At 45.1% G+C, this 19354-nt stretch overlaps 1 protein-coding gene across 1 annotated transcript in view; it reads left to right on the top strand.

The window, feature by feature from the left end:
- The window catches only part of GOLGA2 (golgin A2), a 1989954-nt gene that overhangs the window by 1156612 nt on the left and 813988 nt on the right, over nucleotides 1-19354 (top strand). Inside the window, exon 20 of the mRNA XM_044058153.1 lies at nucleotides 19320-19346. Within this exon, the coding sequence (XP_043914088.1) occupies nucleotides 19320-19346 (27 nt within the window). The remainder of the gene's footprint in view (nucleotides 1-19319; nucleotides 19347-19354) is intronic.

The following is a 19354-nucleotide window of genomic DNA, read 5'->3' as shown; positions in this document are numbered from 1 at the left end:
GTTTCCCCATTGGGAATTTCCTCCTCTTCCGAGGCCTCTCCTGATCCGGTAGGAGAACCCCCTCGGAAGAGACAGTGCAAGAGGAAGCACATTGACTCCCCTGAGTCTATCACCTCTGACACTGACTTGGAGGAATCTGAAGGTTCCCCTCGGTCCCCCTCTGAGGATGTCTCCTTTGCTGACATCCTTGAAATCCTGAAACAGAGGGGGAACTGGCCCGCCCTTAACCCTTCAGAGGACGAGTCAGTTTACCTTGAGGCATTTGGCTCTCGCCCTTCCACCTCCTGGGTGTCCCCTCCCTTTGACCCCCTTATGGAAGTGCTGGCAAGGAAGGCTTGGACGGCCCCTGAGTCAGTGGAACCTACCCCAAGGAGGCCGTCAAAATTTATTACTGCCCCTAAGGAGAAAGAGTTTCTATCCAAAGGTGTCTCTGTTGATGCCATGGTGGTGGCCGCAGCCACTAAGAAGGAGTTAGCCGATCCTTCGGTACCTGTCCATCCTCCTAATAAGGAGTCTAGGACCATGGACAGGTACGGTAAGCGGATGTTTTCATCAGCGACCTTTTCAATGCGGTCGCTGAACTACTTGTGTCACTTAACCCATCTCCAGAGAGATTTGCTCAAGGATATGGGTGAGGCTATACAGGATCCAACAGCTGAGGGGTTCCAAGATAAAATGAACTCCCAGTTGGCAACCCTGAATTCGATTGTTAACTCCTCCATGCGGCTTATCTCATATGCTGCTGATGGGGCGAGTAGGGCCGCAGGCACATGTGTAGCTTTACGACGTCACACCTGGATGCAGCTTTGCAATTTTGCGGAACCTTTCAAGGTGTCCTTCACCAATTCCCCCTTTGATGGCTCAACATTGTTTGGTCCTCAGGTGAAGGATACATTGACTAGGTGCGAAGTGGAAGGTAAGACTCTCTCTGCCGTGGGAGTCCGTTTTTCTACCCCTTCTAGACCTTATCCAAAAGGTCAGAGGGGAGGAAAAATGTGTTTCCGTAAACCTCAGGGAGTCTCATCTGACGCACAAGGTCGATTCCCCTCTAGAGGCAGAGGGGGGAATAACAATAGACGCCGCCCTAGGGGCAGAGGAGGACTGCAAAACCAGGGTAGCAGAGAAACTTTCTCTGATAAACCCTTTCAGCATCCCTGAGGAGCTGCCCGGCTGTCCACCTTCGGAGACAGTCGGGGGAAGATTATCACTGTACCCAAAAGCCTGGCTTTCCCTCACCCAAGACAAATGGGTACAGTCAGTCATATCCGAGGGTTACAAAATTCCCTTTATTCACATCCCATCCCAACCCAAAGGATCCCTTCCAGATATTCCACCCAGTCTAAGGGAACAAGCAGCACTAGAAATATCAAAGCTGCTGTCAAAAAGAGCTATCCAACCAGTCCCAGCAGACCAGTAAGGAGCCAGAATCTTCTCCAAATTCTTTTTGGTACCAAAAAAAACAGGGGACTGGAGACCTATACTGGATCTCAGCAAGTTAAACAATTATATCAAAAAAACAAAATTCCGGATGGTCACGCTACAGTCCATTCTACCCTTCTTGAGTCAGGAGAATTGGATGTGCTCGATAGACCTTCAGGATGCGTACTACCATATCAAAATGCACAGACGCTCCAGGAGGTTTCTCCACTTCGGACTGGGAGCCAGTCACTACCAGTTCAGAGCCCTGCCCTTTGGTCTCACTACAGCCCCCAGAGTGTTTACCAAATGCATGACAGTGGTCACGGCTCACTTGAGATGTCAAGGATTCCAGGTTTTTCCATATTTAGATGACTGGCTCCTTACCGCCACCACCAGACATCATCTGCTTCTATCCAGAGACTTCACCATCCAAACTTGCCAAGCTCTAGGCATTTCAATAAATTTTGAAAAATCTGCCTTCTCGCCTTGTCAATCTATTACCTTTATAGGCGCCACCTTAGACACACTCAATCTTTCCGCCAGACTTACAGAGCAGAGAGTGTTAGATATCCGCAAACAAGTTTACCTTCTATTACAATGCAACAAGGTCAAAGCCAGGGTAGTCTTGAAGGTATTAGGACTCATGGCAGCTACTATCACCCTTCTCCCCTTAGCTCGTTTCCACATGAGGATCCTCCAATGGATGCTGTTTACTCAATGGTCCTTCCAACAGCTCCCGATGTCTCACATCATACTAATAACTCAATCATGCAAGAATCACCTGTCTTGGTGGATCACATCACCTCAAGTTCTCCAGGGCAGACCTTTCATTCCCCCCCCCCAGTCGCCACGGCGACAACGGACGCCTCCCTGATCGGGTGGGGGGGGGGGGCATTATCAGGGCAGGACAGTCCAGGGCACGTGGCAACCTTTCGAGTGCCACTTGCACATAAATGTCTTAGAGATGAGAGCAGTGCTTTTAGCGTTGTAAGCCCTTCAGGACTCTCTTCCCACAGGGACTATTGCAATTCAGACAGACAACATGTCCGTAGTGTAGTACATCAACAAACAGGGTGGAACCAGATCCTACCCCTTATGTCGAGAGGCACTCAGACTTTGGCAGTGGGCGATTTCTTCTCAGCGTTTTCTGATAGCAACGCACATTCCCGGGAAGTCCAACATGATTGCGGACAAGTTGAGCAGAGCCATTCTCATGCCCCACGAGTGGTCTCTAAAGAAATCAGTGCTGGAAGAAGTCTTCCAAAGATGGGGCCAGCCTTGCTGCGATCTTTTTGCTACTCCCCAAAACAGCAAGTGTCACGACTTCTTCACTCTCTTCCCGTTACCAGGCCATCCCACCAGAGACACTCTAGTCCACGATTGGCCCCGGGGACTTCTGTATGCTTTCCCCCCTTTTCCACTGATACCTTAATTAATTCAGAAAGCTATCGCCTTGAGAGTTACAATGATCCTTATTGCCCCTTACTGGCCTCGACAGATATGGTTTCCGTTCCTCCATCATTACCTGTTGGAGCAGCCTTTGCATCTGGACCCGGTGCCAGATCTGTTGACCCACCAGTCGGGCCAGCTGCACCACTCCCTTCATTCTCTCAACCTCACAGCGTGGTTTCTCCGATTCCAACCCTTGCCAGGCTTCCCTTAATCTTTCATTCGGTCCGAAACATCCTGATAGCCTCTCACAAATCTTCTACCAGGAAGATTTATAATAGTAAGTGGAAACGTTTTTCCTTCTGGGCAGCATCAAAAAATATAGACCCCTTCACTGCACCTATCCAGTCTTCCAGTTTATCCTAGACTTTCTGGCAGAGCTCTTTCATTTAGGCTCTTCTTCATCTACCATTAGAGTACAACTAGCTGCTATATCTAATTTTCATGTAGGTGTCTCAGACTCCAGTATCTTGTCCCATAAGCTCTGCAAAGCCTTTTTAAGAGGTGTTTTTCTGCTCAAGCCCCCAAACAAAGATCCCCCACCTCAGTGGGACTTGAATTTGGTCCTGGCATCCTTGATTCTCCTCCCCTTCGAACCAGCGGCTTCATGCCCTCTTAAGTTGCTCTCATGGAAAGCACTTTTTCTAGTAGCCATAACTTCAGCTAGAAAGGGTATCTGAACTTCATGCTCTGTGCAGTCGTCCTCCTTACTTAGTTTTCCACAAAGATAGGGTGTCCCTCTGGACTAATCCATCCTTCTTACCTAAGGTTTCCTCTGAGACATACCTGAACCAAATGATTGATCTCCCCGTCTTCTTCCCTGACTATTCCAACAGGTCAGAACAAAAGTTACATTTTCTAGATGTTCACCGCCAACTTAGATATTATTTAGACAGGACTAAACAGTTCAGGAAATCTGATCAGCTTTTCCTGTCTTATGCGGAAGGGAAATTGGGCCTTCCAGTTACTAAAGTGTCCCTTTCAAGATGGCTTACCTCTATAATTACCTTCATCTATGAAATCAGACATCAAAAACTGCCTTCAAGACCTAGAGCTCATTCAACTAGGGCATTAGCTACATCTGTAACCCTTCAGGACAGGCTGCCAGTAAATTCCATTTGTGCAGCAGCCACTTGGGCTTCTCCTCATACCTTCATTTTACATTACAAATTGGATATGGCCTCCAGAAACCGTGCCAACTTTGGTTCCACTGTTCTCAAGAGTCTGTTCCGATAGGCCACCCGGAATAAGGTGCTAGGGACGCGGTCCCATCCAGCAAGAATGAAGGCGAGATTGACAACTTAACATTAAGAAGTTATGTACCTACCATAACGTTCCATGTTAGTTGTCTTCTCGCCTTCTTTCTTGCGTCCCACCCTCCTTCCCCCTAGCCTGGACAGACTGATAGGAAATTTTGGGATCTTCCTTTGGAGTTCTCCTTTCCACATGTTCTACCACCTCTATTCCCCCTTTTATGTTTGTGGTAGCTTACATTCAGGTTTATATAGAGGTGGGTTCTTTTTTCTCCATATTGTGGAGACCAGAACTGCTTGGTTTAGCTATCAAACGAGATCTGAGTAGTTACCGCCTAGCATTGTGGGATATAGGGGAGCCTCGAGCCGGTGGAATTAGGTCTAGAGCTTTAGTATTGGCCGAGTTGGAGCCGAGGATCGGCTCCGAACCCATCCAGCAAGAAAGAAGGCGAGAAGAAGACAACTAACATGGAACGTTATGGTAGGTACATAACTTCTTATTTCTGCAGGAGGAAAACAAAGTGCAACACATGAAAATTATTCTGCATTTCTTTTTTCCTGGTTGCTTGAGAGTGCCGATTGCTTGAGTTCCTGTTAACCAAGAGTTTACTGTAGAACCAAAGCAAGATCTTCAAGGAAAAACAAACCTGGCTGGTGAACAACTGCCATTAATAGGCTATACAATCGGAGAAAGAAGTTGCTAAGAGTGGGAAGGAACGGTCTCAGAACTGGAAATGCTCCCTCCTCAACTTAAACAAGCAAATAAGACTCCTAGTGAAGTTATCCAGAGCTAACTACAAATCCAAATTAGCTTCCCTAACTAACGATAATTACAAGGGGTTTTTTAGTTACATATGTAACCTCAAAGATAAAGCCCAGATTTGTGCTGAACTCATAGTTAATGGTACTGCATATACAGAACATATGGATATAGCAAACCTGCTGGCTGACAGGTGCAGTGAAAACTTCACTCCACTGTCCTCCCCACATATACCCCAAAGCATCCCTAACACTTGTCCCCCACCTAGTATCTCCAAAGAGCAGGTCTTAAATCCTGTCTCCAAGGCCAGAAACAGCCTTTATGGGACAAGACAACATCCTGGGCTGTGTTCTACACTGGTTAAAATAGGAATTAGCATCACTATTTGTCACGCTTTTCAATTACAGCCTAAGCACTGGCTTCATCCTAGCAGAATGGAAAACTGCTACCATCATCCCTTTACACAAAGGGGGTGCATCCATGGACCCTGGAAACTATAGGCCCATTAGCCTAACCAGCGTTGCCTGCAAGGCCATGGAGCGAGTCATCATGTACCTTATTAACAAAGATAGGAAATCTCCAAATTTGGCTTTGTCAAATGGAGATCATGCCTGTTAAACTTGGTGGACTTTTTCGAGACAGTTACCAAAGCCCTAGACAAGGGCAAGTCTGTGCATACTGCTTACCTAGACTTAACCAAGGCTTTTGACACAATTCCCCACCCAAAAATCATTAATAAACTCACCCATTTGGGTATCAACCCATATATTGTCAGGTGGGTTGCAAAATGGCTCACCGAAAAAACTTATACCGTCAAACCAGGGGACCTCACATCCTCCAACAGACCCTTAACCAGTGGTGTTCCACAAGGATTGGTTTTGGGACCCCCCCTACTGTTCGGAATCTACTACTCCAAAGTACAGGCTAAAACTAAAGGACTGTTCTGACCAACCTTGCTGATGACTACAAAATGGAAGCGATCATTGAAACCCCTAGTGATGCCAACATCCTGAAAGAAGGTCTTACACAGACTAGTGACTGGTATCAAAGTCATGGTCTTAATGCAAAAAATGCATCATCTCCTCCTTTGGCAAGGGTAATGTTCCTGCAGACTACCACATCAATAGCAATACTAAGCACACAGTCAGTGGTGACAGATCTGGTCACACAGGTTGACAGCAACCTTAACTTCAATCACCATGTCTCCATAGAGATAAGAAGGGCAGGCATTTTATGTTGCTCATCTCATAAGTAAGGGCATTGTGTCCAGAAAAAAGTGGTTATTACCCCCTGTACTCTTCTCTCATAAGGCCATTAATAGAGTTTAAATCTCCCTTTAGTATGTTCCTTTCCAAACACCTGCAGCAACTGGAGAGACCACAAAGGTCCCTTACAAGGAAAATTTGGGGTCTTCAAGATGTTCTTCGTGTTTCACTGTTGCAGTCATTACATTTGGGTAATCTGCTGGCAGGTTGCCCTCAGTCGGCCTGAATATCAAAGTCTTGGGTCCTGCATTGGTTGCTGTCCCATCTTCCATGATGTCAGGTCGTCAGGGATATAAAACATGCAGCCGACAACATTTTATTCAGTCTTTCTTGCCACGCGGTGCCTGACGCAGAACCAATTTGCAAGTGCCGGTCAGCCGACTCCTGAAATTTTTGCATTCGAGTTTCAGAACCGAAGTCTTCAAATAAAGCTAAGTACCCCGTTGGGGAAACTTTTTCTTGCTCCTTACTGATGTCAGTAAAAGTTAATTGCATTACTTGTGGGAAGCAAATACCTCATAAGGATTTTCATTTGTACTGTATTCCTTGCCTAGGCCCAGATCATTACGTGTCTTGCTGTCGGTTCTGTGCTAGATTTAACCAATGCACTATTAAGAGTCAGTATATTTTTGCTTCAGCATATTTTGGATCCAGATTTAATTACCCTGAAATGTCGTCTGTTAGCAATCAGACTACCGGAGTTCACAAAAAACGCAAAGAAAAAGACAGAGACAGACCGTTGAGGTCCAAAACCGAAGATGAAGCTTCTCCTAAGCCAGTCGCCGGTTTGCCGGTACTCAGTGAGGTGCTTTTGCAGCCCCTGATACCTGCTACTTTTGAGTTGCAGGCCACTACTGAGATCCAAGCAGAGTCCGGTATGCTGCGAGATTCTCAGAGTATTGAACCCGTGGATGTCTCTCCGTTGGATGGGTCCTGAGCCGCTGAGCAGGCACCGGCTTTTGAGGGTGTTTTCAGGCCTCAACATTTTAATATAAAACCGATGTCAGCTTCAAACACAAGATCAAAAACATCTAAGTCTAAAACAAATGATGCATGAGCCACATGCACAGACCCCTATGTCTAAAAAACAGATGATCAAAATGGCTGAGGACTTAATTACCTTGATCAGGGGTTCCCAACCCCCCCTGCTAAGAGGCCTAGGCAAGACACTGATTATGAATCTTCAGATCAGGTTTCCATTTCTTCTGATTCCTCTATTGATCAGGAATTTTCTATTCCACCCTATGAGGATTCAGATGCAGAAGAATCCATCCCATCTGCATCTCCTCCTGAGGATTATTCTTTTGGAGAAACCTTGCATTCTTTAAGGGAACATTTTCATTGGGATAGGATTTCTCTGAATCAAAAAAGAGGCTTAGGGATTTCCTCCTCCTTCCTCAGCATAGGCCTTTGGCAATATCTCCTGTATTAGACATTGTTGATGTGTTTTCTGAATCAAGCATGGCTCCTGATTCCCTATCTCCAGCTCCTAGTAAGCCAGACAGATATTACAGGGTTCCTGACTCACACAAATTTCTATTCAAAAATCCTGCTGCTGATCCAGCGACTATCTCACAGGGTCCCAAAGGTGTAAAGGCCTCTACAGCCATAAATCTTACCCCCCTCTGATAGAGATTCCAGAGCGCTGGATAGATGGGGAAAGAAGGGTTATACGTCTGCAACCATGGCAATTAGGGCCTTAAACTGCAAGTGTCATATGCTTAAATATCAACAGTATGTTATGGGCTTATTGAAACAGAAAATTATGTTGATTTCTGATTGTGTGGAAAATAAAGAATTACAGGAATTATTGCATGCTGCAGAACAGGTTGGAAAGCATACTTTGCAATGTGGTTTTGATTCCTTGGAGGCCTCTTGCAGGGCCGCAGTTACTGGATCTGTGATTAGAAGGCAAGTCTGGCTCAAGGAGCAAAAATCTGCCTGATCAAGTTAAAGCTAAATTGTTGGATGCCCCTTTACAGCATGATACTCTTTTTGGTAATAAAGCAGAAGAGGTTTTAAAGAAAATGGAAGACAAAGCTAAATCTATGCAAACTGTAAAAGACTTCTTACAAGTGCAGCCACCCAGGTTCAGTAGGCACTGGCCTACTACAAATTGGTCCTTTCCTGTGTCCAACAGAGCCTCTCAAGGCAAATCCAGGCACTCAAAAGGCTCTAGATACCAATCACAGGGTTCTTACAGGTCAAAACAATGGGGTGCCTCCACCTCCAAATCTGGAGGAAACAAAGCACAACCCTACCGTAAGCAGTCTCAATGACTTCCCTCTACCTTCACCAAGCACTTATCTTTTGGCAGCCCCCTTGGGGGGGAAATTAGCACTTTATGCTCAAAATTGTCAGTTAATTACCCACGACAAATGGGTATTAAACATAGTATCCCAGGGGTACAGATTTCATTTCCATACTTTGCCAATTCCAAATGGTTGGCCAGATCTGCCACAAAATCAGTAGCAGAGGCTCAGAAACAAGTTACGTGCCTCATGGATATGGGGGCTATTCAACCAGTACCAGAACAAGAAAAAGGACAAGGTTTTTATTCAAGACTTTTCCTGGTACCCAGAAAAGACGATGCCTGGCGTCCAATACTGGACTTATCGATTTTGAAAACGTACCTGGACATTCCAAAATTCATAATGCTGACTTTGCATCAGCTGCTGCTTATGCTGGGCAGGAATGCTTGGTTAGTGACTCTAGACTTAAGACACATACCTGCATATCCCAATAAGGGAATCATGCAGAAGATACCTCTGCTGCAAGGCAGGTTTTTTTGCATTACCAATTCTCTGCACTGCCCTATGGCTTACCTACTGTGCCCATGGTCTTTACAAAGTGCCTGGCACCAGTAATTGCATTTTGCAGACAAAGAAGCATACAAATTTATCCTTACTTGGATGACTGTCTCATTTAAGCAGAAAACAAGGACATTCTTCTTCAACATCTGGCATTTGTAAAAAGGTTTCTAACATGCTTAGGGTACACAATAAACAAAAAGAAATACCAAATGGTACCCTCTCAAATAATTACATTCCTGGGTGCAAGCTTGAATACAACTGCCCAGATGGCTTACATTATGCCAGACAAAGGCAACTGACAGCATACTTCAAACAGATGGCAACAAAAACCCAGTTATCTGCAAGACAAATTCTGCAGGCTTTGGGGTTCATGGCATCCTGCATTCTACTAATTCCATATGCAAGACTGCATATGAGGAAACTTCAGTGTTACTTAAAAAGTTTATGGAGTCAACAGCCAAACCTTAACAACAGATGCATCAGATTATGCAGGGGGGGGGGCACCTGGAGGGAGATGCATTCAGGGCATATGGAGCCCAAAACAAATGCATCTGCATATCAACCAGAAAGAGATGTTAGCTGTTCAGAATGCTCTGACAGCCTTCAAGGACTTAGTTCATCCAGGACAACTACTGATAAAGACGGACAACACCACGGTTACGTGGTACATAAACAAGCAGGGCGGTACACATTCCTACCCCCTTTGCAGACTAGCCATGGCATTGTGGAACACAGCTTTGACTTACCAAGTACATCTTCAAGTTCAATTCCTGCCAGGAAAGCAAAACACTCTGGCAGACAACCTAAGCAGAAATCGTATGGACCCACACAAGTGGAAACTGGACCCACAAATCTTCAGCATGGTAACACAGAAATGGGGGAACCCAGACACAGATCTATTTACTTATCCCCAAAATTATCAACTGGACTAATTTTGCACAAGGACTTATCACAGACAAGCATGGAAAGTGGACGCCCTATCCTTCATTTGGACAAACCTATCAGTCTGTGCCTTTCCCCCTCTGCCTCTTCTCTCCAAGGTCTTACTAAAAGTCAGACAGGAAAACCAAAAATGATCCTAATTGCTCCGGACTGGCCTCGCCAGCACTGGTACCAAATTCTAAGGACTATGTCTCAACTCCCTTCTTGATACTTGCCTCAAATACCTCATCTACTGTCTCAGCTGAACAATCAAAATGTCCTTCAAGGATGCATCTGCAGTCCTTACATATGGGTTGTCCTGCCTCAGGCAGCCCTTCGGTCGGCCTGATTCCAAAGTCTGGGTCCGGCGTCGGCTGATGTCGCCCTTTCCCCGACGTCAGAGCGGCTGGGGTATAAAAGCGTCAGCCGACGCCATCTTCCCCAGTCTTTCTTGCCGCGTGGTGCCCGAAGCAGAAGCAGTTTGCAAGTGCCGGTCGGCCAGCTCCTGTAACTTCAGCTACCGAAGACTTCAAAAGCTAAGTACCCCGTTGGGGACTCTTTCTTGCCTCAGCCGATGTCAGATCAAACGCTTAAAGTTAATAATTGCTTAACTTGTGGGAAACAAATACCTCATAAGGATTTCCATTCTTACTGCCTCCCCTGCCTAGGCCCAGACCACGACGTCTCGGCCTGCACTGCCTGTGCCTCCTTCAGTCGACGCAGTCTTAGGCGTCGGGCGGAGTTTGCAGAGGAATTATTTGGGGCTAGTTACTGTTATAATATGCCGTCGGAGACTCCGACTTCTCATTTAACCAAAAAACAGAAGGACAAGGACCGACACACGCGGACCATGGTTTCGGCTGAAACCACGCCTAGGCCTACCGCGAGTGTCTCGGTCTCGGCTGAAACAGAGTCCTTGGTACTTCCGACAGTGGAACCCGCACAACCGACAACCTCGGCCCCGGAGGCCTCTTCTGAGTCGGTTATAGAATTTCCCTCAGAAACCGGTGTTCAGGAAACATCCGACACCATTCCCCTAGACAAAACTACGCCAGCATGTGGAACAGCCAGGCCTCCTGCATCCATGTCCATAAAAGCATTCACTAGGGCTAAAGCTGTTAAACAGCCAAAAGCTCTGCCTCCCAAGGCTATTCCTCAGGGATCCACTACAGGTTCACAGATTTTAAGTTTAGCTGAGGACCTTATTTCCTTAATTAGGGGCTCTCAGCCTCATCCGGACAGGGGCTCTCAACCTCCTCCAGACAAAAGGCCCAGGGTTGACCCCACTGATCCCCAATCCTCTGATGAGGCCTCAGATGGCTCTGCTCTATCAGACTACCAGGAAGAGGCCTTCACGGCCTACAAGGATTCTGATGCAGAGGAATCTATTCCCTCTGCCTCCCTCCTGAAGAGCTGTCCTTTGGGGATACCATTCACTCCATGAGAGAGCATTTCCAATGGCAGGGTCAGGAATTCTCCGATTCCAGGAAGAGATTAAGGACTTTTTTGCATTTGCCTCAGCATAGACCTTTGGCTATTCCTCCTGTTTTAAATGTCATTGATGATGTGTATTCTGAGTCTAGCATTACCCCTGACTCCCTTCCTCCGGCTCCTGTCAAACCCGATAGGTACTACAGGGTCCCGGACTCGCATCATTTCCTTTACAAGGCCCATTCTGCGGACCCAGAAACCATTTCCCAGGGCCCTAAAGGGGTTGCAACTGCCACTACTAAGAATCCACTCCCCTCTGAAAGGGAGTCCAGGGCTTTAGAGAGATGAGGTAAAAAAGTGTATACTTCTTCCACTCTTTCTATGAGGGCATTAAATTGTCAATTCCATATGATACAGTACCAAGAGTATTTGTTAGATGAATTGCATAAAAAACTGTCTTCACCTGAACCCTAGATCGCAAGTCACTTCAGGATCTGGTACATAACTCACAACAGGTTAGCAACCATTTCTTGCAGTGTGGTTATGATGCATTGGAAGCTTCATGTAGGTCAGCAATGACAGGTGCAGTCATACGTAGGCATGCTTGGCTGAAGGAACAAACTCTGCCAGATCATGTTAAAGCAAAGCTTCTGGATGCGCCACTGGAAAAACAAAAGTTATTTGGCTCCACTGCTCAGGAGGTCTTGAAGAAATTTGAGGAAAAGGTTAAATCTGCACAAACAGTCAAAGATTTCCTCCAGGTCCAACCACCAAGATTCAGCAGAAATTGACCTTCTAAGAATTGGTCCTTTCCAGACACTGAGAGATTTCAAAGAGGCAAGAACAGGCGTGCCAGAGGTAGAGGGCAAGCTAGAGGCTCCTACAGAGGACGTCAATGGCAGCCTCCTAACCAGAGAGGTAGTGCAGGACCTACAACTGCTGCACAAGGACAGACTCCATGACTTCACCTTGACCCCGCCGACCAGGGCTCAATTGGAAGCACCTTTGGGCGGAAAGCTATCTTTATTCTCAAGAAATTGGCACAGTATTACAAGGGACAAATGGACACTGCAAATAACAGACAAAGGATACAGGTTCCATTTTCATACATTACCAAAAAGAAAAGGCATGCCAAACCTGCCATCGAATCAAAGGGCAGAGGCTTTAAAACAAATTGCCAACCTATTGCAAATGAAAGCTATAGAAAAGGTTCCTCTCACAGAACAAGGCCAAGGATTTTATTCCAGACTATTCCTTGTCCCAAGAAAAGAAAAACAATGGAGGCCTATTCTCGACTTGTCCACACTGAATACTTATCTCATTGTGCCAAAATTCAAAATGCTGACCCTACAGCAACTCCTTCCCATGCTGGGCAAGGGGTCTTGGCTGGTAACTCTAGACCTCAAGGAGGCATACCTGCATGTCCCTATCAGACAAAGTTGCAGAAGACACCTCAGATTTCTTGCAGGTTCAGAGCATTATCAATTCTCAGCATTGCCCTTTGGCTTATCTACTGCGCCCAGAGTATTCACAAAATGCCTGGCATCAGTAATTGCACACTGCAGACTTCAGGGGATTCAAATATACCCATGTCTGGACAACTGCCTTATACAAGCGGACAACCAACAAACTTTGGTAAAACACTTGAATTATGCCATCCGCCTACTTCAGGCCTTGGGATACACAGTCAACATTCACAAATCAAGACTTGTTCCATCCCAAAGAATAACTTTTCTGGGTGCGGAACTAGCTACAACCACCCAAATGGCTTTTCTCACAGAAGAAAAACAAAGACAACTACCGGATTACTTCAAAAATCTGACAAAACAAACTCAGCTGACTGCAAGGAAAATCCTGCAGGCCCTGGGTTACATGGCATTGTGCATTCTTCTGATTCCACAAGCAAGGCTGCATATGAGGAAACTACAATGGTACCTAAGGAGTTTATGGTCTCAGCACAGTCACAGCCTAGAAGCTTTGATACCACTCATTCCATGCCTTCAAAAGGAATTTCGGTGGTGGGCTCAAGCAAGCCACTCAAACAGGGATCTGCCATTCAGCAAACCAATAACCAGCCAAACCATTACATCGGACGCTTCAGACCATGGATGGGGAGCACACATGGAGGGCAGATGCACCCAAGGGCTATGGTCACAGAAAGAATTGCGCATGCATATAAACCAAAAGGAAATGCTGGCAGTGATACATGCAATCGAGGCCTTCAAACACTTTCTGCATCAAGGCCACCTGCTAATAAGGACAGACAATACCACAGTTATGTGGTACATAAACAAGCAAGGAGGTACCCATTCCTACCCTCTTTGCAGGCTGGCAATGAATCTTTGGGAACTTTCCCTAAAACTCAATATAGAGCTGCAATCCCAGTTTGTGCCAGGAAAAGACAATATACTGGCGGACAGCCTAAGCAGAAATATCATGGATCCACACGAATGGATGCTGCACCCAGACATCTTCCTTCAGATAACACAATCATGGGGGAGGCCGGACATGGATCTTTTTGCCTCCCATCACAACCATCAGCTGAAGAAATTCTGCTCAAGGACATACCACCCACAAGCATGGAAAGTGGACGCCCTCTCTTTCAGCTGGAATACTCTAACAGTGTATGCATTCCCACCTCTTCCATTAATGGCCAAGGTCTTACTGAAAATCAGGACAGAGCAGCCAAACGTGATTCTGATAGCTCCGGACTGGCCAAGACAGCACTGGTACCCACTGTTAAGGAGCATGTCACGCACGAAACCGTGGCCTCTACCACAATAGTCACTTCTTCTGGCACAGCACAATTATAAAACTCTGCACTCCAGCCTGAAAACCCTGCAGCTGACAGCCTGGAGAATACCTTGACTCCTCACCAGGAAAAGCTATCCAAGAGAGTGAAGGATATCATGGAAGCTCGCAGGCCTTCCACAAGAAAGGCATATTCAGCAAAATGGAAAAGATTCCACACTTGGAGCACCGCAAAGGGCCTAGATGCGACAGTGATGAGCATGGCACATATACTGGAATACTTGGCAGAAATGCTCCACAGTGGCCTTTCTTACTCTTCCATAAAAATTCATGCTTCAGCAATTTCAGCAGAATACAGTACTGATCCACCTGTCTTCTCTCATCCTCTCCTAAGGCAGTTTCTAAGAGGAATTAAAAACATCAATCCTCCAAGGAAACCACCAGTGCCTACATGGGACCTTAACTTCATCTTGGAAAAGTTAACTCTGCCTCCCTTTGAACCAGCAGCATCTTCAGAACTACAGTTCCTGTCTTGGAAGACTGCCTTCCTTCTGGCCATAGCCTCAGCAAGAAGAGTATCTGAATTGCAGGCCCTCATGGCAGTACAACCATTTCTTATTTTTCATCAGGACAGAGTTTCTTTGAGAACCAATCCTTCATTCATGCCAAAGGTGGTATCCAGGGTCTCATTAAACCAAGCTATTCACCTGCCTACCTTCTTTCCAAATCCACAAAACAAGGGGGAGAAAATTCTGTATACCCTAGACATTCACAGACAGTTGCGCTACTACTTGGACAGAACTAAGACTTACAGAAAAACTGACCAGCTGTTTGTAGCATATGCTGCTGGTAAAGAAGGAAAACCAATTTCCAAACAGACAATTTCAAAATGGATAAGGAATTGCATTCGATTCTGCTACTCCTTTCATGGCAAAAATGTGCCAGCTAACATTAGACCTCATTCCACCAGAGCTACAGCCACCTCCACAGCCTTCTTAAGAGGGGTGGCTACCAAGGACATTTTAGAAGCTGCTACATGGAGCTCTGTGCATACATTTTCCAAGCATTACAACTTACCCTTATATTCCAGATCCAGAGCAGGCTTTGCTACGGCAGTCCTGCAGGGCATTTTAGCTACACCATCCTTTTCTTAGATCCTACCACCGCCAGCTTGGCTATGGTATTCTACCCATATGTAAAGACTGCAGATGCATCCTTGAAGGACATAGTACAGTTTTGTACCTACCATAAATGTAGATGTCCGATATGTATACATCTGCAGTCAGGTTTTCCCTCCCACCTGCCCCTCTGTGGTATTACTTGGGTAGTTATCCCTCATTCTAGCCAGCTGGGGTTATCTATTATGGTGTATTTGTTTTATATTGCTGTGCATGTTTGGAATATTTTGCTTCTCTCCAAATTTAGCCTTCCTTAGAGGGCACCTGGCATCTGGGGCAAGAAAAACTGAGGAAGATGGCGTCGGCTGACGCTTTTATACCCCAGGCGCTCTGGCGTCGGGGAAAGGGCGACATCAGCCAACGCCGGACCCAGACTTTGGAATCCGGCCGACCGAAGGGCTGCCTGAGGCAGGACAACCCATATGTAAGGACTGCAGATGCATACCTATCGGACATCTACATTTATGGTAGGTACAAAACTGTACTTTCTGCACACTCATCTTCAAACTCTGAACCTTGCAGCATGGCAGATCATTTAATTATTTAAACAACACCTCTCAGTAAATCTGTGATGGATGTTATTTTGGATGCCAGAAGGCCTAGTACTAGAAAATCTTATGCTGATAAATGGAAGAGATTCTGTGCTTGGGACCAAGCACAAGGAACGGACACAGCAAAACCAAATATCCCTCAGATTTTACAATACTTGACTGCGGTGGTGGTGCTGCGGTAGCATTGTTGCCTTAGTTAGACATTGCCCGTTCGATTCTCAGTTAGAGCATCTTCTGTGTGGCGACATGCGTGAATGAGCGTTCCTTCATTGAAGGTTGTGCTTTAGGCCCGGCAAGCCAGCACGTAAAAATCTGCTGCCAGTCATTAGTGGACCGGAGTTCCACTGTGGCGACCCCTAACCCCGAAAGACACAAACTGAGATGCTTAACAAGGGCATATCTTTTTCTTCAATATAAATCCATGCCTCTGCCATCTGGGCTCATTACAACACGGAGCCTCCCCTCTTTTCTCATCCTCTGCTAAGACAGTATCTTAGAGGGGCCAAAAATTTAAGGCCTCCCAGAAGATCACCAACTCCTGCATGGGACCTCAACTTTGTGCTGGAAAAACTCACCCTGCCTCCTTTTGAACCAGCAGCTACTGCAGATTTAAATTTTTTATCTTGGAAAACAGCTTTCCTCTTGGCAATCACTTCAGATAGAAGGGTTTCAGAGCTACAGGCTCTCATGGCTGTGGAGCCTTTTATTAAATTTTACCTGGACAGGGTGACCCTTACGACCAACTCTTCCTTTATGCCTAAGGTGGTATACAGTGTGGCTCTTAACCAAACAATTCATGTGCCTACATTTTACCCAAATCCGCAGAAAAAGGGGGAGCAGATTCTGCATTCATTGGACATAAACAGACAACTAAGATTCTTCTTAAACAGGACCAAATCTATAAGAAAATCTGAGCGACTACTGGTGGTATTTGCTTCAGGATCAGAGGGGAAGGCTATATCAAAGCAGACTATTTCTAAGTGGATAAGTCACTGCATTCATTTCTGCTACTTGCACCATGGTAAACCTGTACCCAAGGGAATCTGGTCACATTCCACCACCGCTGCCTTTCTCAGAGGAGTTCCAACCAAAGACATTCTAGAAGCTGCTACTTGGAGCACTGTCCATACCTTCACAAAGCATTATAATTTGCCTCTCTTTTCCAAATCCAGGGCAGGCTTTGCCACTGCAGTTCTGCCAGGCCTCATAGCCGCTCCTAATGCTATTTAGTTCGATCCTCCCATCCATAGCTTTGGGATTCTACCCAAATGTAATGACTGCAACAGTGAAACACGAAGAACATAGTACAGTTGTGTGTACACTTACCAAAAATGTAGATGTTCGAGTGTATTCACTGTTGCAGTCCGGGTTACCCACCGCCATCCCCCTTTTCTATAACTTCTCTTTCCTTCACTATATTGTACAGCCTTTGTGGTGTATTTGCTTTTGGATGAAGGTAAAGTTTATTTTGCTTAAAATGCATTTGCATATAGTGCTGTTTATATATATGTATGTATATATATGTATATATATATGTATATATATATATATATATATATATATGTATATGTATATACATTTTTTTTTTTTGCTCCACATTTGGGGGGCACCTGACATCTGGGGCAAGAAAAACTGAATAAATTGGCGTTGGCTGCATGTTTTATACCCCTGATGTCATGGAAGAGGAGACGGCAACCGACGCAGGACCCAAGACTTTGATATTCAGGCCGACTGAGGGCAACCTGCCAGCAGATTACCCAAATGTAATGACTGCAACAGTGAATACACTCGAACATCTACATTTATGGTAAGTGTACACAACTGTATTATCTGTCTTGTGTGGATAGACTGAAATCATTCAGTTTACTCTGTATCATACAGACTGCTCAAAGGTGACCTGTACCTTGCATATGGAGCAATCTCTGACTCAGTTTTAATGGAAGTGCTGCACATTCGCAAGTCAAATGGCACACTGGTCACTTGCTCAAAGGACCTTAACCTGGTAAGTGACATCAACAGAACTTGCTGGAGACAGATTTGTCTCACAGAGGTCGCCCCACTTTTGGAAGAAGGTTCCTGTTCATGTTAAACAAAGATCCTCATTGGCCCTATTTAAGCATAATTTGGGCGATTGGTTGGGTAACCAGAAATTCACCCCGGGAGTTCCACCTGTGTGTCCCTCTTGGACAGGCTTAGTAGGTGGTGATTTTTAGTGTCTGCTTGAACCAGACACCCTTGGAAGCATGGATTGAACTTGGCTAGGCTTGTAAGGGCCGTGGGGCTGTTAGCCTAGTAACCACCTATGATTTTATGTATTTTCGGTAATAAATAAAAAGATTGTGAACTAAGGTCCTATGCCATTGATTGTGTCATAATGTTAGAAATAGTACCCCAGAAACTCGCTTTGTTAAACAATGAAGCAATCTTTTTTTTTAAGGGGACTGGATGATTTGAATAAAAGTGTTTCCAATGTTTTCAAACATTGTGGAAATTATTTAACTTTGAAAATGGAAGAAAGAGAGCATATTGTGATAAGTATATCTGATAAGAATGGGGCCGTTTTGGCAGTGCAGTGAAAATGATGAAGTAGAGAGGCAATTATCTGAGGATGATTGATCACATACTAGTTTTGGATCCTTTCTCCTTTTTAGTGATGTTTTACCTTTGTTCTCAAGCATTATTAGGGCTTTAAAGTATTTCACCAACTGCTTGTTTATGCTTCGCTCCAGATAGTAATTTTCAGGAAGAAACTGGAATTTTTTTTTTTTGCAGTTGCTGCTTATTTAAAAGAGCCCTTGAAATAGGATCAGGCAGACATGCAGTGAACTCCCATTAACAGCTTTACCTATATGAAGAGAGGCTGTTGCAGAATACATTTCCAATTCCACCATTCAGATTTTGTCTTTTTATAGGAGGAAATCCAAAAATGAGGGTCTTCAGCGCACGTAATGACACAAATATGAAGAAAGTGGTAGCATTCCTTTACATGTCATATCTTCTCCCATTGGATATGTCTTTACTGCCCTGAGTGGCTAGGGTTGTGATTAGGAGCCTTTGTTTCTGCGAGGGGTGCTGCCAAAATAGCATGGTAATACTCTTCATTTGGCTGCCCACGTGCAACATGCTATGGTGTAATGGGTGTAAGTCCTGCTCTGACATGTACTGTCCGAGTGTCATCTGGCAGTTAGATTATTTTTGTGTGTGTTTTACCGGTTGACAAGTTCCCTGTAAAATATATTATGGTAGGTATTTTTCTTTTTACTCTGTTTTTCTAGGACATTAAAGTACTCGCCTTGTCTTTCAAGCAGAAAGTGATAAGTTTTTGGCAAGTCACAGTATGAGAACTTGTGAGTTTGTTGTACTGATTGGAATTTTGGCTTCAGATGTTTTGAGAGGATTAACCATTATGTTAAGTTATACTTGGTGTTTAATTAGTGGTAGCGCATTTTGCTTACAAGGAAGTCTTTCTTGATTTTTCTACTACTTGGTGATTTGATCTTAAAGTCTGATTGTGTTTGTTTGGAACAGACTAATGAGAACATGGAACTGGCAAGTGCCCTACA

The sequence above is a fragment of the Protopterus annectens genome, chromosome 16.part0, assembly GCF_019279795.1.
Source record: "Protopterus annectens isolate FY-2018-M chromosome 16.part0, PAN1.0, whole genome shotgun sequence".
NCBI lineage: Eukaryota > Metazoa > Chordata > Ceratodontiformes > Protopteridae > Protopterus > Protopterus annectens.
This window is presented reverse-complemented; position numbering and strand designations above follow the sequence as displayed.